The 24,624-nt window shown below is 46.3% G+C and overlaps 3 protein-coding genes across 32 annotated transcripts in view; 1 reads left to right on the forward strand and 2 right to left on the reverse strand.

The window, feature by feature from the left end:
• LOC144099057 (uncharacterized) overlaps nt 1–24,624 on the reverse strand; it is a 183,607-nt gene that overhangs the window by 29,942 nt on the left and 129,041 nt on the right. The window lies entirely within an intron of this gene.
• Nucleotides 6,682–16,742, reverse strand: LOC144099064 (uncharacterized). The gene is made up of 6 exons (XM_077632124.1): nt 16,351–16,742; nt 16,115–16,241; nt 15,040–15,126; nt 13,265–13,333; nt 8,481–8,570; nt 6,682–6,781 (listed from the first exon to the last, which is right to left on the reverse strand). The coding sequence occupies exons 1-6, from the start codon at nt 16,490–16,492 to the stop codon at nt 6,733–6,735; spliced, it is 564 nt and encodes a 187-aa protein (XP_077488250.1). The 5' UTR covers nt 16,493–16,742; the 3' UTR covers nt 6,682–6,732.
• Nucleotides 17,776–24,624, forward strand: part of LOC144099061 (uncharacterized) — a 74,306-nt gene continuing 67,457 nt past the window's right edge. For 10 of the 17 annotated variants that reach the window (XR_013307299.1, XR_013307291.1, XR_013307290.1 and 7 more), the window contains exons 1-5: nt 17,781–17,963; nt 18,038–18,193; nt 18,528–18,613; nt 19,412–19,517; nt 23,391–23,495. The gene's annotated coding sequence lies outside the window, so the exon portion shown is untranslated. Of the gene's footprint in view, nt 17,964–18,037; nt 18,255–18,527; nt 18,614–19,411; nt 19,518–23,390; nt 23,496–24,624 lie in introns of all 17 variants that reach the window. The other 7 variants (XR_013307300.1, XM_077632114.1, XM_077632113.1 and 4 more) reach the window with 7 other exon arrangements.

Below are 24,624 nucleotides of genomic sequence, written 5' to 3' on the forward strand. Positions count from 1 at the left end.
GAGGCAGATAAAATAGTATGGTTCCGTGCACCCACTCACACTCACAATATGTTAGTGAGGCAAAATGAAAGCATTCATGAGAGCCTTGGGACCTGTGTCCCTGTCCACCACAGAGCTAGGCATGGCTAAGGAGCATCACAATGGTAGTGGTGGGTGTACTAGGCGTAAATGCGAGATGCCTGCATGTGAAGCCCACATAATGTTTCTCAGTTCTGCTCCAGGATGTTTAAAGTGCTCCTGCATAGCCAGTGTACTAAGGAGTGCGAAGTGCCCCACAGACACTTGAGAAAATTCTGTGGATGCCCAATGGTTCTGCTGCAGTGGCCCCCTTTTACAAGCTGGCGGCACACTGGCAAAAATCTGCGGTCACAGGCTCCAGACCCACAGCACTAACGCCAACTATTCTGCCAAACTGTGCATTCTGAGCTCAGAGACACGCATAGCCTAGAAGCATTTTCAAGGCATTTACCTCCACCGTTACAAATAAAGAGTGAACGCACTTCCCACAAAGAGAAGAAACCGCTCTAGAGCTCTAGGCGCGGCCACAGCAGCTGTTATTGCATAAGGGCAAAAAATGCATATGCAATAACTCAAGACCAGAACTGCAGTATACATAGGAACAGAGGAGTGACATATAAGGGCACTTATGCTGATCATGTCAAGGACAGCAGCACTTCCCAACTTTACAATCCACACATTAATTTAAAGGGACCCTCAAATGATTACGATGGACATATTCTAGTGCAAGAGATCTGTAGAGGTGGTCCATGTGGGTATTCGAGTCAAATTTTAAAACTCTGCATGGACTCTATAGAAATAATATTCAAAAATCCCTGCTTACAGTAGCTAGTAAGCGGTAAGGGTGACAAACCTCACCGTGCATCCTCTACTTTGATAATGTCAGTGGGCAGACAGGGTGAGGTTGAAGAGGTTCTACTGTAGTCCAACTCAGTGAGACATTCTTGATACCTGTGATTTTGTGCACATCAAAGGAAAATCACATAAGCCACAAATGAATCAATGAGGTTTAATTGTATGTGGGTTTGATATATCCAGGGTAGACTGCATAGCAGGCATGAGTACAAAGAAAATGAGAAGAATAAAAAATTTGTAACAATCATGTTTGCATACACCACCAAATTCAGCTAGAGATAGCATCAACATTGTCGATTTTTTAAAATATAAGCATATTTCATTGGTTTTTCAATCACTACCTTCACAGTACAGACCAAGTGTTCACCCACTTTCAGTACTCTCCTCCATCTCTCCATGTAGCTGCTTATCACCCCTACACAAACACACACTCTGTCGCTTTAGCACAGCGAGGACCCTCGTGCCTCAAGCTATGCTATGAATCAAGTGTGAAGCACCATCAGCACTGAAAGGTGATATGTATATCTTTTGAGTTCTCCTACATGATAGTAACAGCTCTCACTGTAAAAGTCGGGCATGCATCAGGGCCAGTGGCATGACAGATAATGTGTCTGAATACTAAAAGCCAGAAGATTCCAGGTTCAAATCCAGGCAGGCGAGCTTTTCTATTACGAATACAAATAAAGGGTGGTCACGTAGTAATGGAACAACCGAAGCCACGCTAAAACAGGAGTAAGCACCAGTAACAGCTCTTGCTGTAATAACACACCTGTTAGATGGTGCACACAGAGCTGATGGGTATGTCTGTTGTGGCTTGGATACAGTTGGCCCCGCAAACCTTAAGTATGAATCCCCACAAGTTGACTTCGTGTAAAGAGACAGCGTAGTGTGTGGACTGAGGGTCAAATGAGTAGCTTTCCGGCACACTTACAGGTTCAGCACAGAAACTTTTTAAACAGCTAAATCTTTTGTGCCATACAATAATCTTTTCTAAACAGCCACTGAGGTAAACTTCATACAAATTTTATTTTCAGCGGAAACTGAAAGCTTGGTTAATTTGGCACGATGTTTGTATGGCAGCAAAAGATGCCTTTATTCCAGAGAGAACTTCGTTGGAGGCACTTAGATACCTCTTAACTGCAAGAAGGCAAAAGCCAGGGGGCAGTAGGCCATTTTCTCACAGTCTGGTTGGCAGGTTGTGATCACGTGACCTTTGTCACGTGACCTAGATGTAATGGACAGACAAGGTCACCGCGAGTATGAGACTTTAAAGGCTTATGGCTTAAAAAAAAAAATGGGAAATTTTTTTCCCCCTGGCACTTGATTCAAATTTGTGATGTCAATAATGAAAAGGACTTGGCAACAACCATTTGGAAATGGGCGGTGGTACAGCCCAGACTTTAAAATCTGTGTAAAAATATTGACGTCACCGCAGTTTGCTAGTGACAACAGCCACTAGCAACGATACCTGCATTTCAATTTATGGCCTTTTATGGCTTATAAACCCTACATTTTAGTGAAAGTACCTAGCCTCTTTAGCATTCAAAAACAATGATCAATTGATATAGGCAAGCCTGAATTGTTCACAGTGTCGCTTTAAAGACCATTCATTGGTTCCTTCACATAAAAATTGGAGGGGACATTGACACAATAGCGTTAATGGGTTAATTCGTATATGTGCAGAATTCATTCTGACCTTAAGTTCATAAATCCCTGGGAGTCCACAGATGACTCGTGGCACAGTGGTGCGGTGGTTAAGCCATACACCATTGTGCTGTGATGGCAGGTGCTACCACCAGCAGGGCTTGTGCAGCCCAGGTTGCTAGGAAAATGCAGCCTGTAGCGACCAATCATTAATTTAACTGCCACCTACCATGGTAGTCAATTCGCTCACAACCGTCTGGGGCAGGTTGTGATGACGCCAGATGGACACATCACCTAAGTGGCCCAACTTACCTGCTTCTCCAGTGATTTGACACTTACAACAAGGACAATGCCAACACGTACGACGCTAACACCGCAGCCGGATTTTCTGCAAAGTGGCTTCATCAAATCTATCGCGTAAAAATGCATAGAGATACCCATCGTGTAACAACAAGGGCTTCTTATGATGGCGCTTTCTGCAAGTTCCCATCACGAAAAAGTAAATTAGAAAGAAAAGCAGTGAAACACTGTATGATGTGCTAGGTCCTCTGGTTCAACTGTTCTAGTTGAGCTATGCCATAACCAGTGATGAGAATGTCATCCTGTTGGGTCTGAGTTCTAAAGGACAGGGCCAACAAGCAGATGCATCTATGTCGAAGTGTGAAAGGGTGGGCGAAAATTACGGTAGCTTTTTCTTTTTTGCATGGTGATGACCTCACAGTAAGTCGAAACTTACAGTGCTAATAAATATTTTCAACGTTGCAGCTGCCACTGCTTGGAACAAACAGCAGAACAAAGTACTCACGGTAACATTATTCATACATACAAGATGCCTCACCCAGTCTTTTATCTTTTGGTAACAAAGTCACTAGATCGCTACGTTCAGTTCTTGCAACACAGTGTGTGTACTTCTAGCCTGCAGTGTGCAATCTTTTCTAAAGCAAAACATTTGCCAGAGATATGAATTATTCCTTATTCAGTAATTAAGACGACAAAAAAGCAGCACATCGAAATGAAAGGAACATGATAACTAAGCAGAAACACACCGTGCTGTGTGCTTGAAAGTTGGAGGACATCTGACGTCTGCAGGCTGCACTGCAGGCTCGGGTAACTTGTTGCTAGATTGAGGCACCGATGCTGATGCCTTTGTTCTGCAAATGATGGAGAGGGAAAAGTAATGTGCACAATTCTTTCACTTCATTCATTTCTGTGAGCAACAGCTGCAATGCATGCTCACAGGCACACCGTCTTTGCAGTGAGTGCAGGTATAGCACAACCTTATATCTGCTGCTGATGCTTGGCCGTGGCCTTACAGCTCTGTTGTGATTTAGTACGCTGCGGTGCACACTTTACTTTCGTGGACAGCGTCTATGTAACAGGGGTGAGCACACAACCAGCACAGTGCAGATGGATCATGTCATCAATAGTTCAAACATATCTTAGCATTGGTGGATAAAGGCTAAGAGCACAGTGGCAAAACAGCTTGAATTCAATAGTTGTGACCTTGCTATCACAAACCATTTCAGGAAATTTTTATGGAACAGGTTCTTTTGTTGGCGCTTTGCTTCCGCCAAAGCAAAGCAACTTTCTTGACCGTAAGGAAGTCAGAGGCACTTTATGCAAAATTTCCTGCGTCTGCAGACTCGCAAGGCACATTCCAGTAATGATCAGCATCATTGTATTTTCAGGTCTCGACACATTTCTTGAGAAATTATAAAATTTGATTAGAAAGGTTCCTGAACTCCTAGTTGAAGGGTTGCAAAGTAGAGAGTTCCAGTTTAATGACCATACCCTTAGGTTCGTGCGCATAAAAATCTCGGCACAGATGTGCATTCACACTTCATCAGCCACCACAGCTGGGACCCAGTACAAAAACTCGCGCCTAGCAGCCAAGTGCCATGGCCTCTTAGCAACCACTGATGAGTTTGCACATACCAAAATGTTTAATTTGTACAAAGTAATCCAAAAGTGACACCGCAAGACTCTTTACTGACACTCTCGACAAAATGCACAAAATGACATTGCAACACATGTTCAGGAAAAGTGCTTCTTTTATGTGCATGCAGGGGTGGGATTATACAAAGTCATCTTGGAGAAATTTTTGGAGCAAGTAAAATCGTGTTTTAGAGCAATATGGCTAAATCAAATCTGCATATTGGAGTAGGTTGGCACTGCTAAAATTGCATTTTCAAGGCGCTTTGAGCAAACTAAATTTCATTTTTGAGTAATTTTGAGCAGATCAAATTTCATTTCAAAGCAGTTTGTATAATAATTGCAGAGGTTTTATGCGTCAGTACAACTTTATGATTATGAGGCATGCCGTAGGGAGAGTTCTTTAATGTGAACTGACAATGCAAAATACACATCGCTCTATAGCACTTCACCTGTATAAAAATGTGACCACTCCGACTGGGGCTAAACCAGTGTCTTTCGGGTCAGGAGGTCCACGCCGTAAGCACTGTACCATTGTGGCGGCTCTGCAGTGCTACCGGGTACCCACCAATCATAGAATGGGTAAAAGCATTGCCCTTGTCTGGTGCTTGGCTTATTTAGGGTGAAATGCCTGGGAAATGGGTCTTTGACCCCCACATGGAGTAGAAGAAAAAAAAAGGGACACAAATAGGCTTCAACTGCACTAGGCGGATTTCGGGTTGCTTGTCGGTGGAACTTATCTCTGATCCATCAAGGCAACAGTTTGGTCTAGAACCCTTTTCCCAAGCAACTCACCCCAGAAAAGCCGAGCAGCAGGCCGGGGGAAATCTTGTACCCATTAGAAAATCGGTGGGTAGCCGGCAGCACTGAGGATCGAACCCAGCACTTCCCGAATGTGAGGCGGATGCTCTACCACAAGCCCACATATATCAATCACAGGCTCTAGACACCACAAACGCTAATTGTTCTGCCAAATTATGCACTCCGAATTCAGAGAGAAACACACATGCATGGCCTAGAAGCATTTTCAAAGCCCTTACCCCCACCGTTAAAAACTAAATGTGAAGGCACTCCCCACAAAGAGGAGAAACTGCTCTAGGGCTTTAGGCACTGTCACAGCAGTTGTTATTGCATAAGGGCAAAAAAATGCATACACAATAACTCAAGACAAGAACTGCAGTACATGGAAACAGAGGAGTGACATATAAGCACACTAATCTTGACCATATCAAGGAGCGCAGCACTTCCCAACTTTACAATCCACACATTAATTTAAAGGGACCCTGAAACGATTACGATGGGCATATTCTAGTGCAACAAATCTGTAAAGGTGGTTCCTGTGGGTATTCGAGTCAGTTTGCAAACTCTGTACGGATTCTATAAATTAGAAATAATTTTTAAAAATCACTGCTGGCAGTAGCTAGCAACCGGTAAGGGCGACAAACCTCACCATGCATCCCCTACTCCGATAACATCAGTGGGCAGACCGGGTGAGCTCTAAGAGATTTTACTGTAGTCCAACTCAATGAGACATTCTTGATACCTGTGATTTTGTGTACATGAAAGGAAAATCACATGAGTCACGAACGGATCAATGAGGTTTTATTGTATGTGAGTTTGATATATCCAGGGTAGACTGCATAGCAGGCATGAGTACAAAGAAAATGAGAATAAAAAATTTGTAACATTCATGTTTGCATAAATCATGAAATTCAGCTAGAGATAGCATCAACGTTGTCTACTTTTTTAAAAATATCAGCCCCTTTCATTGCTTTTTCAATCGCTACCTTCACAGCACAGACCAAGTGTTCACCCAATTTCAGTACTCTCCTGCATCTCTCCATGTAGCTGCTTATGACCCCTACACAAACACTCTGTCACTTTGGCACAGCGAGGACCCTCGTGCCTCAAGCTATGCTATGAATCAGGTGTGAAGCACCATCAGCTCTGAAAGGTGATACATATATCTTTTGAGTTCTCCTACATGATAGAAACAGCTCTCACTGTAAAAGTCAGGCATGCATCTGGGCCAGTGGCATGACAGGTAATATGTCTGAATACAAGTCAAGGTAATATGTCTGAATACAAGTCAGAAGCTTCCAGGTTTAAATCCAGGCAGGCGAGCTTTTCTATTACGAATACATATAGAGGGTGGTCACATAATAATGGACCCGAAGCCACGCTGAAACAGAGGAGTAAGCACCGGTATCAGCTCTTGCTGTAATAACAAACCTGTAAGATGACACAATCAGAGGTGATTCGTATATCTGTTGTGGCTTGGCTTCAGTTGGCCCAGTAAAAAATGAAATTTCCAGACCCACAAGTCGACATCCTGTAAAGAGTGGACTGAGGGTTAAATGAGTAGCTGCCTGGCACACAAGATTCAGCAGAGAAACCTTTTAAACAGCTAAATCTTTTGTGCTATACAATAATCTTTTCTAAAGAGGCACTGAGGTAAACTCCACACAACTTTTGCTTTCAGTGGAAACATAACGCTTGGTTTATTTGGGCACGATGTTTGTATGGCAGCAAAAGACATCTTTATTCCTGAGAGAAATGGATCAAAAAATTCGTTGGAGGCACTTAGATACCTCTTAACGGCGGGAAAGCAAAATGCAGAGGGCAGTAGGCCGTTTGCTCACAGTCTGGTTGGCAGGTTGTGGTCACGTGACCTTTGTCACGTGACCTAGATATAATGAACAGACAAGGTCACCGCGAGTATGAGACTTTAAAGGCTTATATAAGCCTTAAAAAAAATGGTACATTTTTTTTTCCCTGGCACTTGATTCAAATTTGTGATGTCAATAATGAAAAGGACTTGGCAACAACCATTTGGAAATGGACGGTGGTGCAGCCCAGACTTTAAAATCTGCGTAAAAACATTGACATCACCGTAGTTTGCTTGAGAGAAGAGCTGCTAGCTGCGATACCTGCATTTCAATTTATGGCTTTTTCTGGCTTATAAACCCTACACTTTTAGTGAAAGTACGTAGCCTCTTTAGCATTCAAAAACAACAATCAATTGATATAGGCAAGCCTGTATTGTTCTGTTTTGCTTTAAAGACCATTCATTGGTTCCTTCGCACAAAAATTGAAGGGGGCATTGACGCAATAGCGTTAATGCGTATATGTGCAGAATTCGTCATTCTTGACTTTACGTTCATAGATCCCTGGAAGTCCTCAGATGACTCGTGGCACAGTGGTGCGGTGGTTAAGCGATACACCACTGCCCTGTGATGGCAGGTGCTACTACCAGCAGGGCTTGTGCAACCCAGGTTGCTAGGAAACAGCAGCCTGTAGCGACCAATCATTAATTTAACTGCCACCTACCACGGTAGTCAGTTTGCTCACAACCTTGTGGGGCAGGTTGTGATGACGCCAGATGGCCACGTCACCTAGGTGGCCCATCTAACCTGCTTCTCCAGTGATTTGACACTTACAACATCGACAACGCCAACACGTACAACGCTAACACCGCAGCCGGATTTTCTGCAGTGGCATCTTCAAATCTATCGCATTAAAATGCATAGAGATACCCATTGTGTAACAACAAGGGCTTCTTATGCCATAACCACTGAAGAGAATGTCATCCTGGTGGGCCTGAGTTCTAAGGGACTGGGCCAACGAGCAGATGCAACTATGGCGAAGTGTGAAAGGGTGGGCGAAAATTACGGTAGCTTTTTCTTTTTAGCATGGTGATGACCTCACAGTAAGTCGAAACTTACAGTGCTAATAAATATTTTCAACGTTGCAGGAGCCACAGCTTGGAACAAACAGCAGAACAAGGTAGCCACGGTAACATTATTCCCGCACACAAAATGCCTCGCCCAGTCTTTTATCGTTTGGTAACAAAGTCACTAGATCACCACGTTCAGTTCTTGCAACACAGTGTGTGTACTTCTAGCCTTCAGTGTGCAATCTTTTCTAAAGCAAAACATTTGCCAGAGACACGAATTATTCCTTATTCAGCAATTAAGACGACATAAAAACCAGCGCATCAAAATGAAAGGAACATAGCTGAGCAGACACACCGTGCTGTGCGCTTGAGAATTACACATCTGGTGGGTGCACGCTCCGGCAAGTTCCTTCTAGAGTGAGGTACCGATGAGAATGCCTTTGTTCTGCAAATGAAAGAGAGGGAAAAGTAGTGTGCATCATTCTTTTCTGTGAGCAACAGCTTCAATGCATGCTCACAGGCACACCGTCTTTGCAGTGAGTGCAGGTATAGCACAATCTTATATCTGCTGCTGATGCTTTGCCATGGCCTTACAGCTCTATTGTGATTTAGTACGCTGCGGTGCACACTTTACTTTCGTGGACAGCGTCTATGTAACAGGGGTGAGCACAAAACCAGCACAGTGCAGATGGATCATGTCATCAATAGTTCGAACATATCTTAGCATTGGTGGATAAAGGCTAAGAGCACAGTGGCAAAACAGCTTGAATTCAATAGTTCTGACCTTGCTATCACAAACCTTTTCAGGAAATTTTTATGGAACAAGTTCTCTTGTTGGCGCTTTGCTTCCGCCAAAGCAAAGCAACGTTCTTGACCGTAAGGAGAAAGAGGCATTTTATGCGACATTTTCTGGGTCTGCAGACTTGCAAGGCACATTCCAGTAATCAACACAGTTCATAAGAAATTTTAAAATTTTCTTAGATGGGTTCTTGACCTTCTGGCCGAGAATGTTGTTGAAGGGTTGCCAAAGCAGACGGTTCCAGTTTACTGTCTATACCCTTGAGTTGGAGCACATAAAAATCTCGCGACAGAGGTTGTGGGGATTTGCGCTATCTCGTGGGCAACCCCTGTGCTGTTCCTTTTCGACTCCTGCAAAACCCTGTCCTCTAACAGAGGCGTGGTACGGCTCTGGATGCTGCCTAACCTCCCCTGCAGCTGAGCTTTCTGGTCGCGCAGGGATCCCGGCTGTGCTCCAAGGTGTCGTGCTATGTGGCCCTGTTACTGGGCTGTGGGGGCTTGACGTAGGCACGGAGTTGTGCTTGCTCCGGGGGCCGGTGGCAGGGCGTGGGGGGAGTTCGAAACAGGCGTGTGACGAGGGTGGAACACAGGCTGACACAAGCGAGAAGGCACGCGAGTGACCACTATTCACTGTCCCGGAGACATTTGCTGACGGGCATTCGCGTGTCTTGTCGTACAGATCCCCAACATCACAAGCAAGGAGCCTCGCAGTCTGCCTTTGCAGAACCTTTGAGTGCCTGGCGAAACCCACCGAGTGACCGCCGACGCCGGGGTCAATTCGCTGGCTCGCACCAGAGTTTTCCCGCCGCACCGGTCTACGCGCTTAATATCCGTGCACGCATCTGCTGCGGCCTGCTGTTGTGTAGTGGTGGACACCATGTGCGTACAAGTTGATGGAGTGCAATACAATGCTTGTGTTTGTATTGTAGTTGTATGCATAATAAATACATGTACTGTGAACGTGCTATATGGTTGGATTGAGAGCGCAAGAGAGCGGCAAGAGCAGACCGGACGCCTTTCGGCTAGGTGCTGGAACCACGCAGTGGATCGCTCTCTTCGCACACCCCCAGGACATGTAAAGAAGCCCACTATTGGGCTATGTACTGACCCTGTGCACTAAGAGATTTCAGGAAGCATCCACAATGTGCATTCAAACTTCATCAACCACCACAGATGGGACCCTAGACAAAAACTTGTGCCCAGCAGCCAAGTGCCATGGCCTCTAAGCCACCCCATTCTATTATGTACATAAAATATTTAATTTGTACAAAGGCAAATTAATCCTGAAGTGACACAGCAAGATTTATTACTAAAACTTTCAATAAAATGCATAAAATGGCATTGTAACACGTTTGGTAACAGTGCTTCTTTTACGTGCATGGTGCTCACAAAATGTGCATGTGCTACGTGCATGTGCTACGAAAGAAGAAATGGCAGCAAGAAAAGTCAGTGAGTCTGCCAATTTGCTGCAATTGATGCATTGAACTGAGATCACCTCTGTAGTAAAGTGCTGTTCAGAGGGCTGTGACAGTTGAAGCTATTGAGCAACATTGCCAGACTTTATATGAACTACCATTAACTTTGCTACAGTTAAAACTACCCATGCAACATGGTATTAGTTATTAAGTAGACTTTATTAAGTTACTATTATTATTATTAAGTAGTTATCAAGTAGACGAGTATGATCCCAGATAGCAAAAAAACATATTTGCTACCTGGGCGAGAAAGGCCTCCTGTGAGCCCTATTTGTGGTTATGCCAGTTATGGAGGAAAGAACAAAACAAACACACAATACGAGAACATATGACTACCACTGTTAGATCAAATCAGCAAGGTGGGCTATTTTGTTGAGTCGGAAGGTGCTGTTTCGTTTTGGAGAGAGTTTATGCACAGCCAAATTTACAAATAAAAACTGTGCCGTTCGCCTGACAGTTGTTGAAACTGCCTGCATAGCATGGTACTAGCTCTCAAGCCACCTCCGACAACATGGCAAAAGCAGGTGCCGTACCTCCAGTGTTCAAGAGGAACTTAAGAGAGAAAGTTAGCCTCTCTGCCTTTTCGTCTTTCTCTCTCTCTAAGAGGGAAAGCTTTCCTGTGGGCTCTGTGTAGCGGCTGCTAAAGCTCCAAAGGAAGGCGAGCGAGGAAATCTGGAGCACAAGAACAGAAAAGTGTTGCTGACACATGCAACAAACATGGCATGCTTTGTTTATACAGTACAACGGTGCAGCTTTGGGTCTGGAAGTGTCAGCACTGCCATACCTCCAGCTTTCAAGAAGAATCGGAGAAAGAAAGCTTTGCTGCTGGGTCGTGGCTACCTAAGCTCTGAAGGAAGGAAAAAAGAAAAGGAATTTGGAATACTGGAACACAAGAACAGATAAACGCAGCTGACACATTTAAGAAGCATGGCATGCATCATTTTTCCAGTATGAAGTTGCAGTTTTGGCTACAAGAGCCAGCACTAGAGTTGGATACAACTCAAGTGGTGAATGCACCTCAAAGGAAGCCCTCCAGCCAATGTTGTCCACTAAATTCCATGAGGTCCTACTAATCCCCTTGCACCTGCCAGCATGATGTGATTGGCTTGATTTGTTGGTCTTAATGTCTCAAAGTGACTCCGGCAATGAGGTATGCCATAGTGCAGTGCTCCCGATAATTTCGATCACTTGGGGTTCTTTAACGTGCAAAAAAAAAATATAATTGCAGCTTTGCCGTTTCAAACAATTATTCCAGCAATTAAGTCTGCTTGACAACAAGGAACAAGCAGATATAATACTGTAGTCCTTTTATGCTTCGGTTAAACTGAAGTCCAATTTGATATCACAGCTAATGTCTGACTCTTGATACCGCAAACAGCATGAGGGAAGTTATTTGCCTTGTAAGACAGGAATTAGCTCCACTGTAAGATAGAAGAGTGTGTGGCCTGGCATATAAGTGCAAAGCATGACAAAAAGAAAATAGAAAAAGGAAGTAGCAGTATCATGGCATTTGAATGGTCAAATGTCCAGACCACTACACATGCAACATCAAGCATCCTCCTACATAATCAAAAAAGCCAGCAATGCGAAGAGGAGAGAGAAGCTTTGGGGACAAAACAGCCCCAATCATGAAAGCTTTATCAATGCAAAAAAGGTTTCCAACAAGACACCAAAGCATCCAATAAAAGAGAGCTGGTGGCATGATTAATGATTATTTATTTTTGTGAAAATAAATGCACAGTAATGTGCATTATTAGCAAATAGCACATTACATCTTCTATCAAGAGAGTGCACAATCACGCAATATACCAATCACAGATTAAGGAGCACTCAGCATTACATTACACAGAAGCTTCTACCTAAACTGAGCTAAACATTCTAAAGAAAGCTGGCTCAGTTGCAGGACTGAAACAAGAGGAATATTGCCAGTTGCTTCAAGCAGGTGCACTGCTTAAGTGAAGCTTATTTATTTTAAAAAACCAGATTAATAGGTTTTAGAACTACTGGACATCTATCAATGTCTTTCTAAAGTTGAGGGCACAAAAAGAACACAAATGCAATCATTTTCACTGCAGTCAGTAGTTTCATCACAAAAATCATAAAACTCTTTTCTGCACTCTCAACAAGGTACGCAAAATCTCATAAGTTCACAACAGGAACATGCGTCTTGAACTTCCCATTCCTATTACCACTCCTTCCTGTACTGGCTGACAGAATGGTGCACCCCAATTCATGCAGCTACAGTTGCTGCCAGAGAATGTTAGCAGCAACAACCTTGTTCTCCTGCGAGTATCACACATTTCATGTGTTTCCTTCAATGCACGAAAAAAAGACAAATGTCACCTTTCTAGCAATCATGCCACCTAAGGCTGCCTTCAACGTTGTACAACGCTTTAACTTATACTTGCACATCCCCAGTGGTCTTGAAAGTTCATCAATTTAGCTAACTCGTTCAATAAAAAGGAAGCAACACATACATTTATTTGTCCTCTGTGCGATGTTGTGCACGTTAAAGAACCCCAGGTGGTTGAAACTTCTGGAGCCCTTCACCACGACATCCCTCATAGCCTGAGTCACTTTGGGACATTAAACTCCCACAAAACAGAACCAAACCTTCCCCTTCCATCGAAATGTGTGACCGTGTGACCGCGGCAGCCGGGACCGAACCTGCATCTTCTGGAACACCAGCTGAGCGCCATAACCGCTGAGCCACCGCAGTGGCTTTGAAACATTGTGACCTCCTAGACAGTGACTGCTTTCAAGAGAAGAGATGCCAAGCAAAGACATGTGAGAAGATTATGGGGGTTAGAGGAGACTCACAGTGAAGAAAGACTACTCCACATAAAATCAAAATGTAGGTACTTGCCTTGCTGTACGACGACCCTTGATCGTAGCTTTCTTTGCTTCTCCTTTCTGTGGACTCTTGCTCAAAGCCCTGAATCAGCAAATGAAACATATCAAAATAACAGAGAAAAGGGAACAAAGATTCATAGCGCACTCTATACAATGTGCTAAATATATAACCTTCGTGTCAGCCTGCCGGATCGCAAGCCGGTTTATTCCCTGGCGTTTCAAACGTACCGAACGGTACAGCACATGCATAAAACAGCAAAGGCCTTACGCCATCGCTGCTTCCTCCTGTTCTTAGGTGCATACCCTAGCAAAAATTCGAATAGAAGTTTGTATTAGTCTGATACCATTTTGTATTTGATGTATGAGTTTCTGTATTAGTCTAATGCAATTTCGTATTTGAACTACACATTTCCATATTAGTCTCATGCAGTTTTATATATGATGTACAAGTTTTCTAGTTAGTCTAATAAGCAGTTGTTTTAGACTAATACCCCTGTCACACGGGCACTCTAAAGGCACTTTTAACTAATGCTCCTTTACGCTCCCAAAGGAGCTCTACTTCAAGGGAGTTCGTCTGTGCTACACGGTCGCAGAACGACCTTCGCAAGAACTTTTTAGCGCCCTCATCGGCGAAAAGCGTTATTTAAATTGCAAACCTCACGGCACATGTAAATACATAAATGTCACATTTTTTAGTAAATTATTTTTGTAACCGTATTATGTTAAAGCAACGCAATTTTAACTGCAATAATGACATGATTTTCCAAGTACAGAGCAAAACATCACAGTGCTGGCCACACTGAGCCCAGCTCGCTCGTATATCTGGAACGAGAGTATGGCGTGGTGAGACTGCCACAAAACAAATGATCTTATATTTTAAAACACCACTAATCTTATGAAGTGAATTTATAAAACGAAAATTGAACGTTTCTTTTCTCAATTTATTTATGCTGTTAACTCGCTGGGAGAGAGAGTACTCCCTTAAAGCCTCAAAGGACGAACTCGAGCTGCTTTGTTTCGAAGCTCCTTTGAGCTAGGTGTCCTTTGGCGCGTCCGTGTGGTAGCGCGCGTTCGTCCTTAGAGTAATGGAGCATTAGTTCAAAGTACCTTTACAGTGTCCGTGTGACAGGGGTATAATACATTTCTGTTCTAGTTCTTTTATTAGTCAAATAGAAAGCTGTATTCGTAAATAGGGCAAATACAGTCAGAAGGCTGCATGAATACCTTACCTTATTTTGTTACAGGTTATAATAACAACAATCTGCAGCTTGATCTGCTAAATTGTATACATCATTTATGCTATCTCTGCCGTCGAAAAATGAATTAAATAACTATGTTTAACTGGTAAGCGCCACTAGCCCATTATGGGAGTCCCACATATGGGATATATAAGCAGAAGCAAAGGTTTATTATACACATGGATATGTGTTGGGCTTATGTTAGGTGTGTGACTGTATTAGCTGTTTCTTGATTGTAATGTACAATTCGTTTGATTTCCAAAAAAAAGATTAAGTTTCCCAATTGGAGTCGACCGGCATTTTAACAGAGATGGGGGCTAGTACACTAATAGAGAATAAAACTAATAGAATTAGCCTATAAGATTTTGTATTTGCTGTTAGGTTTATTAGACTAATAGCCTTAGTTATCGATAACCTAATAGGCTATTAATTTTCCTATCAGAATTTTTGCTAGGGTATACTAGCCCCCAAGCTCATCTTGATGAACCCAAAATTCTGCTCGCGGCATACCGATACGAACGCTGATTATGCTTTAATTTCAGCAGCATACCTTGGTTCAGTAGCTGAGTCATCAGCCGGAACCACCATTTGCACCGGCGTAGACGTACTACTTTCACGCTTGCGCTTCCGGGAACCACTGCGACAATAAATGCGTTCGTTAACATATAAGGCAATAGATCCGTTCGATTCGCCTGTATTCCCTGCACCAGTTCTGTAAAGTTCCGCGGCGGTGTGGCGGGCGTGCAACGCCAGTTCCAGCATTTCAAGTGCTGCTTGGCACTGACTGTTTCTAAAACGAATGGTCGAGTGCGGGCCTGGTCGTCTGCTAGCCTTGGCGTCGACAAACAATTGCAGCCAGCAACGTAGAGCTCATATCAACGGCGGCCAACATCCCGAGCCGCGTGAAGAATTTTCAAACCACACATCGCAGCGACCTGCTGCCATGAACCAGCCTCGATACAACCTCGCGGCAGCTAAGCGAAACGCGCGTTTGTTCTTTTACTGAGCACGACTGCAGATGCATGTGCACGTGCCGACTTACATTGTTAAGCGGTTGTTGCAACAACGTGCATCATGCGCTGCATGCACGTGTTTCCTTTTTAGTTAACATAACTGGCTTCGATTACTAATATAACTTTATGAGTAGAAAGTAAAGACGCCGGTGACGGGTCCGTCGCGAGCACAATGGTCGAGAGAAGCAAGGTGCCGGCGAGGGCCGCCGTCCCACCTCCGTCGCCGCCTTCTCGGGTGGCCAATCACGTTCCATAAGAGTCGGCGGGCCCGCGTGAGGCACCGTTCTCATCGACGAGTAGAATAATTTGAGTATCTTCGCCGTTTATCGCAAAGCGCAAGCCATTGTCGCGCAAGCCGCCGTCTGCTTCCACGCATGACGGCTGCAGCTGCACAATTTCGGCACCGACCATTGAGGAGGTGCAGTTTCCCTGAACTTTCACAACGTCTGCACTTTTTTGAAACGAATGGCGTCGTGCAGACGGCGCCATTTCGCACAGTTGAAACGAATGGCAAAGTGCAGCACCGTGAGAACCAGTTCACACAGAGCAGGCGAATAGAACGGACCTATTAATGAAATTAATTACGCCGGAAAACTCAGGTCTGTACGCTACCCTTTGACTGCTGCTGCATCGTCACAAAACTGAAGCCAGGGCCACATGTCCCATTCTGTATTCTGCTCTTTCTTTGCCTTAATGAACCGGTGTTCCAGGGTCTTCCACTTTATAACACATTTTGACTCTGCAAAGAAATTAAAGCATTGTTTACAGCACTGCGTCTTGGCAGCGGCTGTGACGCCATCTTCAATGGCAGGTCACGAACAAAACGCCGCACGAACGCGGGCACTTACTCGGTACTCCAAGTTGTTGAGCGATCGCCTCCCAAGCGTTGTTTTTTGTCTCTTCATTGTGATAGTTGTCGTTGAGGGTGTCGTAGACTTCGGGATGTTGTTGCACAAGCTCGCAAAGCTTGACACTTAATTCGTCCGGCATGGTTGGCTTTTTCTGATGCCACGATATTTAAAAACGTGCGCCCTGTTCGCCTCCCTGAACGCGAAGCGTTTGGGATTAGGTAGGCTGGAAACGCCGATTGGTCGATGGGGTGCGCTTCTCCGTGACATTTTTTTATTCACATTCGGAGGTCTGCGCCATGTTGCCTCTCTGATTGGCTGTCAGAAGTGTCAGTCAGCGGCAAGGCAGAGCAAAGTAGATGTCAATCATCGTCTGTTGCATACGCACTTTTTGCGCTGACGTCAAATTGACGTATCATTGAAAAAACATTTTCAGCAGCGCTATTCATGGTGCCCGGCTAGTAAATATAAGTGATTGTAAACGGAAAAAGAAGGTACAGGTGGTACGTATGAGAACACATGCGCTCGACTTGCCAATTTATAGAATATAGATGCGCACTGAGAATGGCCGCTTCCTGAAATCTGATTGGCTTGAACAATGTCACGTGCAACTAGTACTTTTTTCGTTCTTTTCCAATTTCGTCATTTGATTCTGCGTTTATGTACCTTGGCACCGCCCCAATGCACGTGTCATGGGTACGCCCCGCTCTGGGCGGATCGGGCGCGTCTATTTGGAGCAGGAAACGATAGGGACACCAGCCCCTTAGCGCAGGAACCTAGCGCCTTATGGCCCCTAGGCATATTAGGCGTTTCAGAAATCTCTAGGTTGCGACATTTACGTGTCAAAAAGTACCTGCTGGTCACCTCGCTTTCCTTTCACACGAGTTAATAATAGACACAGCAGTATCACCAGTATTAAATCTTCACTTAACATCCCGCCACTAGAGCTCCGACGGAAAATCGCACGACTCTGCCTCTTTCATAAGTTATATTACAATTTTCCTGATCTTCGTGACACATTATTACTAGCTCCCATCAGAACATCGCGCCGCCTGTTTAACCTCCTCAGCATTCAACGTATACATGGATCGACCTTGGCATTTAATAAATCTTTTCTTCCAACTGCAATAGAAAATTGGAACCTGCTACCCGACTACATTGTTAACGAGCACGACGCTACTAAATTTCGACAGGCATTAATTAATCACTGTACTGAATAAAAGACACTTCTCAAACTTCACCCAGTTAACTTATTATTTTTCTTGTTGTTGTTGTAGTTGTTACCGCCTAATTCAGCCTTGTGCCCTTCATTATTGACCAACGTTGTATTGTGATGTATCGTTTTTCATTTTATTGTATTGCATTATGTTTTGTTGTATTAACGTATTATTCTTAGTTGCATTTGCTTTGTCCCCCCCCCCCCCTTATGTAATGCCTCAACAGAGGCCTTTAAGGGTATAATAAATGATGATGATGAACTTCGAGCGTGTGACCAAATTGACGACGTCGTGCGCATCAGTCTGCACCCTGCAGATTTCGCGATTTTGTATGTGGGGGGCAACGACCTGTCGAGGTCCAACGCGAGTACGCAGTTTACCAGTGACAGCATCAAGGTATGTGGTTGTACAATGCGCCTAACCTCAGCAAATTTATGTAATGAATTCTTATTTATAATTTTTCATCACAGGCCGTCGTCTTGCATCTGCTGCGCAACATGGCCCCTGTGGTGCTTGTCTTCAGGATCTTGCCCGGCGGTTTGCCAGTCGGCAGGCGTTGAAGCGAGCCGTCGCTGGCTCGACCGTTGTCGCTTGTTCAACCTCAAGTTGACGGCCACGACCCGGACGTAAATACCCGACTCATGATTGTCTTTCTGTACGCCTTTCGAGTGAACAGAGGACAAAAAGGCAAGTAAAAGGAAGACCAGCCGAACATAGCGCTGGCTTGCAACAACATTTGGGAATCGAAATTTGTGCATGGAAAACAATTAACAGTCGAGGTAAAGTAGAAGGCCTGTTGGCGTGAACTCCATGGCGTGCTCTCGGCCATCTCGGCCTTGCCCAGCGTAACCGAACGTCTTTTGTGTGAACGACTGCATGGTCGCCGCGCGGTACTTTTCCGTAATGAATTTTCCTGACCAGACGGGTTTTCGTTGAAACAGTCTTCGCCTTCATTTGCAGTCACCTCAGCTTCCATACTTCCCTGCGTCTGGTCATCTTTGTTTCGGAGGGCGAAACAACCCACGAATTCAAGTGTGCGTCCACAGGTAATACAATGCAGTTGCCCTTCAAGGCCAGTTTTCACCATGACGGAACTCACACTCAACATTTCATAACAGAGTGGCTACTCTTGCAAGCATGCCAACTTCTTAATTGCTGCACGAGGAAGGACTGTGGCATACCACATAGTCTACACACATGAGAAACTTCAACTCATGATAGCACGCAGCAACATATAGCTATATACTATGGGGCAGAAACATAGAGGCTAACAAAAAGGGTTCAACTTATATTCAAGACAATGCAGTGAGCCATGGAAATGAAAGTGATAAATGTTACATTAACAGACAAGAAGAAAGTAGAGTGGGTCAGGGAGCAAATGCAGGGTAACAACATACCAGTTGAAAACAAGAAGAAATGGGCTTGGGCAGGGCATGTAATGTGAAGGCAAGATAACTGCTGGTCCTTAAGGGTAAAAGATAGCATTCCAAGGGAAGGGAAACACAGCAAGGAGTGGCAGAAAGTTAGGCAGGCTGATGAGATTTGGAAGTCTGTGGGGAAACGGTGGCCACAGCTGGCAAAAGACAGGGTTAATTGGGGAGGTGTGGGAGAAGCCCTTGTCTTGAAGTGGACATAGTCAAGCTGATGACGTTGATGGCCATATTATTAGAAGAGTTAACTGCTGGGCTAGTTGGTGATCATACATACTAAAAAGATTTTTGCGGAAAAACAGCACACACAGGAAAGACGACACCATGGGCCAAATCATAATTTGCATGTTCCCTGAATTTGGCCTATTTCTGAGCAAATTCTATTTTATTTTCAACTTCGTTTCTTGGGTGCAGCAGAAGCGCAGAAGAGTCAACATTTTGCTGGTGATGGGTACGACCTGCCGGCAGGCAAAGGAATGGAGAAGCCAGCTAAGACCCTCATCAGAGGCCTGGCAAAGGTGTACGTAGCAGGCATTCTTGCACCTTGGCCAGCCAGGCAGTTCTTTTAGCACTGCCATCACTGTGTTGCCAAGGGCCACCAGCATGGGGGCTGCTCTGAGTACCAGAGGCTGTAGAACCTGAACTACTCCCTGCATTACTCATAGCAGCGGATACTGCAGTGACAGTGAGGCCTCTTTCTGATGTGTTTCTGAGCTGTATATACTGCTTGGAATTTGTTCACTTCACCTGGGGCTCTTTAACATGCAGTGGCATCACACACCACACAGGCATTTTTGCATTCGGCGAACCTGCCGGCATTTGTGGCTAAAATCAATCCGGAGCTCCCCACTCCAGCATCGCATGTATCCCATGTGGACCTTTGGGACGTTACAGCCGATGTGACAAGCTTTATTCACATTGACTGATGTTGTGCTGTCCACCTTCAGAATTTCTACCAATGGCAAGTCAGAAATCTTGGGTGGGAAGAATAATTATGAAGGACATGAAGTGTGTGGACCTTTACTGCTCTGTAAGCTGCGTCCCTGCAAATGGCAAGGTTTTTTTTTTTAATTTATGGTGCAGCCATGTCTCTATTTAGAAATAGCAGCACCCCACTGACTTGTAGCGCTGCGTGTTGGCACTAGTCGGATACTTTTCATGCAGCCATAGCACTCGCAGAGCTTTTGCAGTGTCCCTTCGCCAACATCATCACCTCTGTACGCGGAGTGGAGCCTTCCTGCTGGGCATTTTGTGCCAGTGTACTGGTATGAGTCCAGCCACACACACAGAGCGCTTATCCTCAGTCGTCACCTTCGTCACAATCTACACGGACCTTGGCCTGGCTCCCCATTACATACAGTCTCGGTGAATCCAGGCCATCCTGCTCATATTGTCACGAGGTGGTGACGGGAACTCCGCCGGGGTCACGTAGCACCGACTGGGGTCCGGTCTTGAGGAAGGCACAGAGCAGCTCGTAAGAGAATACTTTAATAGGCTGGCTTACGCCCACTAAGAACAGCTCTGAAAACTCAGCGGCGGCGATAGCAGCGAACGTGCTCGGCGGTCGTCGACTAACAGAATGCCCGCCGCTCTTAGCCGTGCTCGATTTTAAAGGCGGCAAGGAAAGTTCCAGAACATAGTAGGCACACTTGCGCGAGGCTAGGAAAAATCGAGATAACTCTGGTCGCGTCTCGCGTCCCAGAAAATTGATAATGCGGCGTGCCTTCCGCGATAAGATGATCCCCCAAGCGAAGCAGCGCCGGGGGGTGACTGAGCCAAAAGTTCGCCCCGCGAGCGAGAGCAGCAGGTTCCAGACAAAAAGCAAGCTTCGCGGCATTACTCCCCCCTTAAAGAAGCATCGACCCGATGCTTAAAAACAGGGATAGCGGACATAAAGATACAGAGCATACAAAATAAATACTCATAAGGTAAGCACAAAGAGTCATTAGCGCGAATAGTAAGGCTTCAGACGGGCGACGTGGACAACTTCTGAGCGTGTGCGGCGTCTCTGGGATGCTGTAACTCCGTCAGGGACGACTTCATAGTCCAGATTACCCAGTCTGCGAAGAATCCTGTACGGGCCGAAATAGCGGCGCAGAAGTTTTTCACTCAGTCCGCGGCGGCGAATCAGCGTCCAAAGCCAAACTCTATCGCCTGGCTTGTATTGCACTGCGTGTCTTCGAAGATTGTAGCGTCGGGCGTCGGTGCGCTGCTGGTCTTGTATTCTCTCACGGGCAAGTCGTCGAGCTTGTTCTGCGCGCTGCAGGTAGGCGGCGACGTCGAGGTTACTTTCGTCGGTAACGTCGGGCAGCATGGCGTCGAGTGTGGTCGTGGCCTCCCTCCCGTGGACGAGACTAAATGGTGTCATTTGGGTGGTCTCTTGCACAGCGGTGTTGTAGGCGAACACCACATAGGGAAGAATGACGTCCCATGTCTTGTGTTCTGCGTCTACGTACATAGAAAGCATATCGGCGATGGTCTTGTTGAAGCGTTCTGTAAGCCCGTTTGTCTGCGGATGGTACGCAGTTGTTCTCCGGTGACTTGTATTGCTGTGCTGCAGAATGGCCTGGGTTAGCTCCGCCGTGAACGCTGTCCCCCTGTCTGTTATCAGTATTTCGGGGGCGCCGTGTCGTAAAAGAATGGATTCGACGAAGAATTTGGCGACTTCTGCTGCTGTGCCGTTCGGGAGGGCCTTTGCTTCGGCGTACCTGGTGAGATAATCGGTCGCCACAATAATCCACTTGTTGCCCGTCGTTGATGTTAGGAAGGGGCCAAGTAGGTCCATACCGACCTCCTGGAAAGGTCTTGATGGCGGTCGAATCGGCTGCAGGAACCCTGCTGGTCTTTTCGGTGGCGTTTTCCGGCGTTGGCATTCACGACAACTCTTAACGTAGTGCGCGATGTCGGAGGATAGACGAGGCCAGTAATATCTCTCTTGGATTCGGCGGAGGGTGCGAGTAAACCCGAGGCGGCCAGCCATTGGTTCGTCATGCGAAGCCTGCAGAATTTCCTCCCGAAGGCTCTTCGGGACGACGAGAAGGTAGGCGGCCTTGTTCGGTGAAAAATTCTTCTTCACGACGATTCCCTGTTGCAGACAGTAGGACGATAGTCCACGCCTGAAGAGGGCAGGAGGTGAAGGAGACTTCCCCTCAAGATACTCGTACAGGCGCTGTAGGTCAGGATCAGATTGCTGCTGTCGTGCGAAGTCGCTGGAACTTAGCAGTCCAAGGAAAGCGTCGTCGTCATCGTCTTTTGGCGGCGTGTCGACAGGGGCTCGTGACAGGCAGTCAGCTTCGGAGTGCTTTCGCCCAGACTTGTAGACCACCGTGACGTCGAATTCTTGGAGGCGCAAGCTCCATCGAGCGAGACGGCCAGAGGGGTCCTTCAAGTTAGCCAGCCAGCACAATGCATGGTGGTCGCTCACAACCTTGAACGGGCGTCCATACAAGTAGGGACGGAACTTCGATGTAGCCCAGACGATCGCAAGGCACTCCTTTTCAGTGGTCGAATAGTTCGCTTCTGCTTTCGACAATGAACGACTTGCATATGCTATTACTTTTTCGACTCCTTCGTTTTTCTGGACGAGCACGGCGCCTAGACCAAAGCTGCTTGCGTCGGTATGGATTTCTGTCTCGGCGTTTTCGTCAAAGTGCCCTAGCACCGGTGGAGACTGCAGGAGACGCTGAAGTTCGTTGAAGGCTTCCGCTTGTGCCGAATTCCATGTGAATGGTACGTCTGCCTTGGAGAGCTTGGTCAGAGGTTCCGCGACGCGCGAAAAATTCCTCACAAAGCGTCTGTAATAAGCACACAATCCCAGAAATCTGCGGACCGCCTTCTTGTCATGAGGCTGCGGGAAATTGGCAATGGCGGCTGTCTTCTGCGGGTCGGGGCGCACGCCGTCCTTGCTGATGATGTGGCCGAGAAACAATAGTTCGTGGTAGGCAAACCGGCACTTTTCAGGCTTCAGGGTAAGTCCGGATAACTTGATTGCGTCGAGTACTGCCTTCAGCCTCCGGAGGTGTTCCTCGAAGCTCGCTGCGAAGACTACAACGTCGTCTAGATAGACGAGACAGGTTTGCCATTTGAGGCCTGCCAACACTGTGTCCATTAACCTTTGGAAAGTTGCGGGTGCGGAGCAAAGCCCAAATGGCATGACTTTGAACTCGTACAGTCCGTCCGGTGTGATGAAGGCAGTCTTTTCCCGGTCTCTTTCGTCGACTTCAATCTGCCAATATCCACTCTTGAGATCCATCGACGAGAAATACTTGGCGTGGCAGAGCCTGTCCAGAGTGTCGTCGATCCTCGGGAGGGGGTAGACGTCTTTTTTCGTAATCTTGTTCAGTCGCCGATAATCGACGCAGAATTGAAGAGCACCGTCTTTCTTTCTCACTAGAACGACCGGTGCCGCCCATGGGCTCTTCGAAGGTTGGATGACGTCGTCGCGAAGCATTTCCTCTACTTGGTCCCGGATGGCCTGTCGTTCTCGCGGCGACACACGGTAAGGGCTTTGGCGGAGAGGTCTGGTATGTTCGTCGGTTATAATTCGATGTTTGGCTATCGTCGTTTGTCGCACCTTTGATGACGAGGCGAAACATTCGCTGTAACTTTGAAGAAGAAGGGTGATTTTCTCTTGTCGGTCCCGGGGTAATGCTGGGTTGATGGCGAACGTGGGAGCATGGTCTTGCTTTAGGCTGTCATTTGCAGGTTCGTCGGAGATGATGAAGGCGTCCAGTAAATCAGTTGCTTCGTCCAAGAACGCAATTGTAGTGCCTCTGTTGAGGTGTCGGTATTCTTCGCTGAAGTTCGTGACCAGTACTTCGGCTTTTCCATGCCGCAAATGAGCGATGCCTCTTGCGACGCCAAGTCGTCTGTCTAAGAGCAACTGCGTGTTTCCCTCGATGATGCCTTCTGCGTCTTCGAAATTTCTTGCACAGACGGGGACGATGACGCTGGACCGGGGTGGGATGGTTAGTTCTTCATCGAGAACACTGAGGGCCTTTGACTGCTCTGGGGTCGTTTTCGGAGGTAAAGCTTCGTCCGTCGAAAGCGTGATGTACTTGGACTTGAGGTCGATGACTGCGCGGTGCTGTGTCAAGAAGTCCATCCCCAGAATGACGTCACCGGAACATTTCTGAAGTACGACGAATACTGTCGGATATGTGTGTCCGTTGACAGTCAGTCTCGCAGTGCACCTTCCTGATGGCGTGATGAGGTGTCCGCCTGCTGTGCGTATCTGCGGGCCATCCCAAGTCGTCGTCACTTTCTTGATCCGGTCGGCGAAGGAACCACTCAGTACGGAATAGTCAGCTCCCGTGTCGATTAGAGCAGTAACGTTTCGGCCGTCGACAGTCACCTCTAGATCGGAAGTCCTTGCTCTTGCGTTGCACGTAACTTGCGGCGTCGGGTCACGGCTTGGTCGGTGATTGCGACTGCGGCTGCAGGGGCTTGTCGATGTCGGTGGCCTGGGGGTCTCTAAGTTGCGTCGTGTCGTCGTCGGTGCGGCGTCGCCGTGAGTTCTCGTCGTTGGAGGGTCTTCGTTTTTTTGCCGGGAAGCAACCTCACCTCCTAAGGTTGCTGTTTTCAGTTTCCCCTACGGGGGCTGGGGGACCTTCCTCGCACAGCCGCTG

The sequence above is a fragment of the Amblyomma americanum genome, chromosome 7 (genome assembly GCF_052857255.1).
Source record: "Amblyomma americanum isolate KBUSLIRL-KWMA chromosome 7, ASM5285725v1, whole genome shotgun sequence".
Lineage (NCBI taxonomy): Eukaryota > Metazoa > Arthropoda > Arachnida > Ixodida > Ixodidae > Amblyomma > Amblyomma americanum.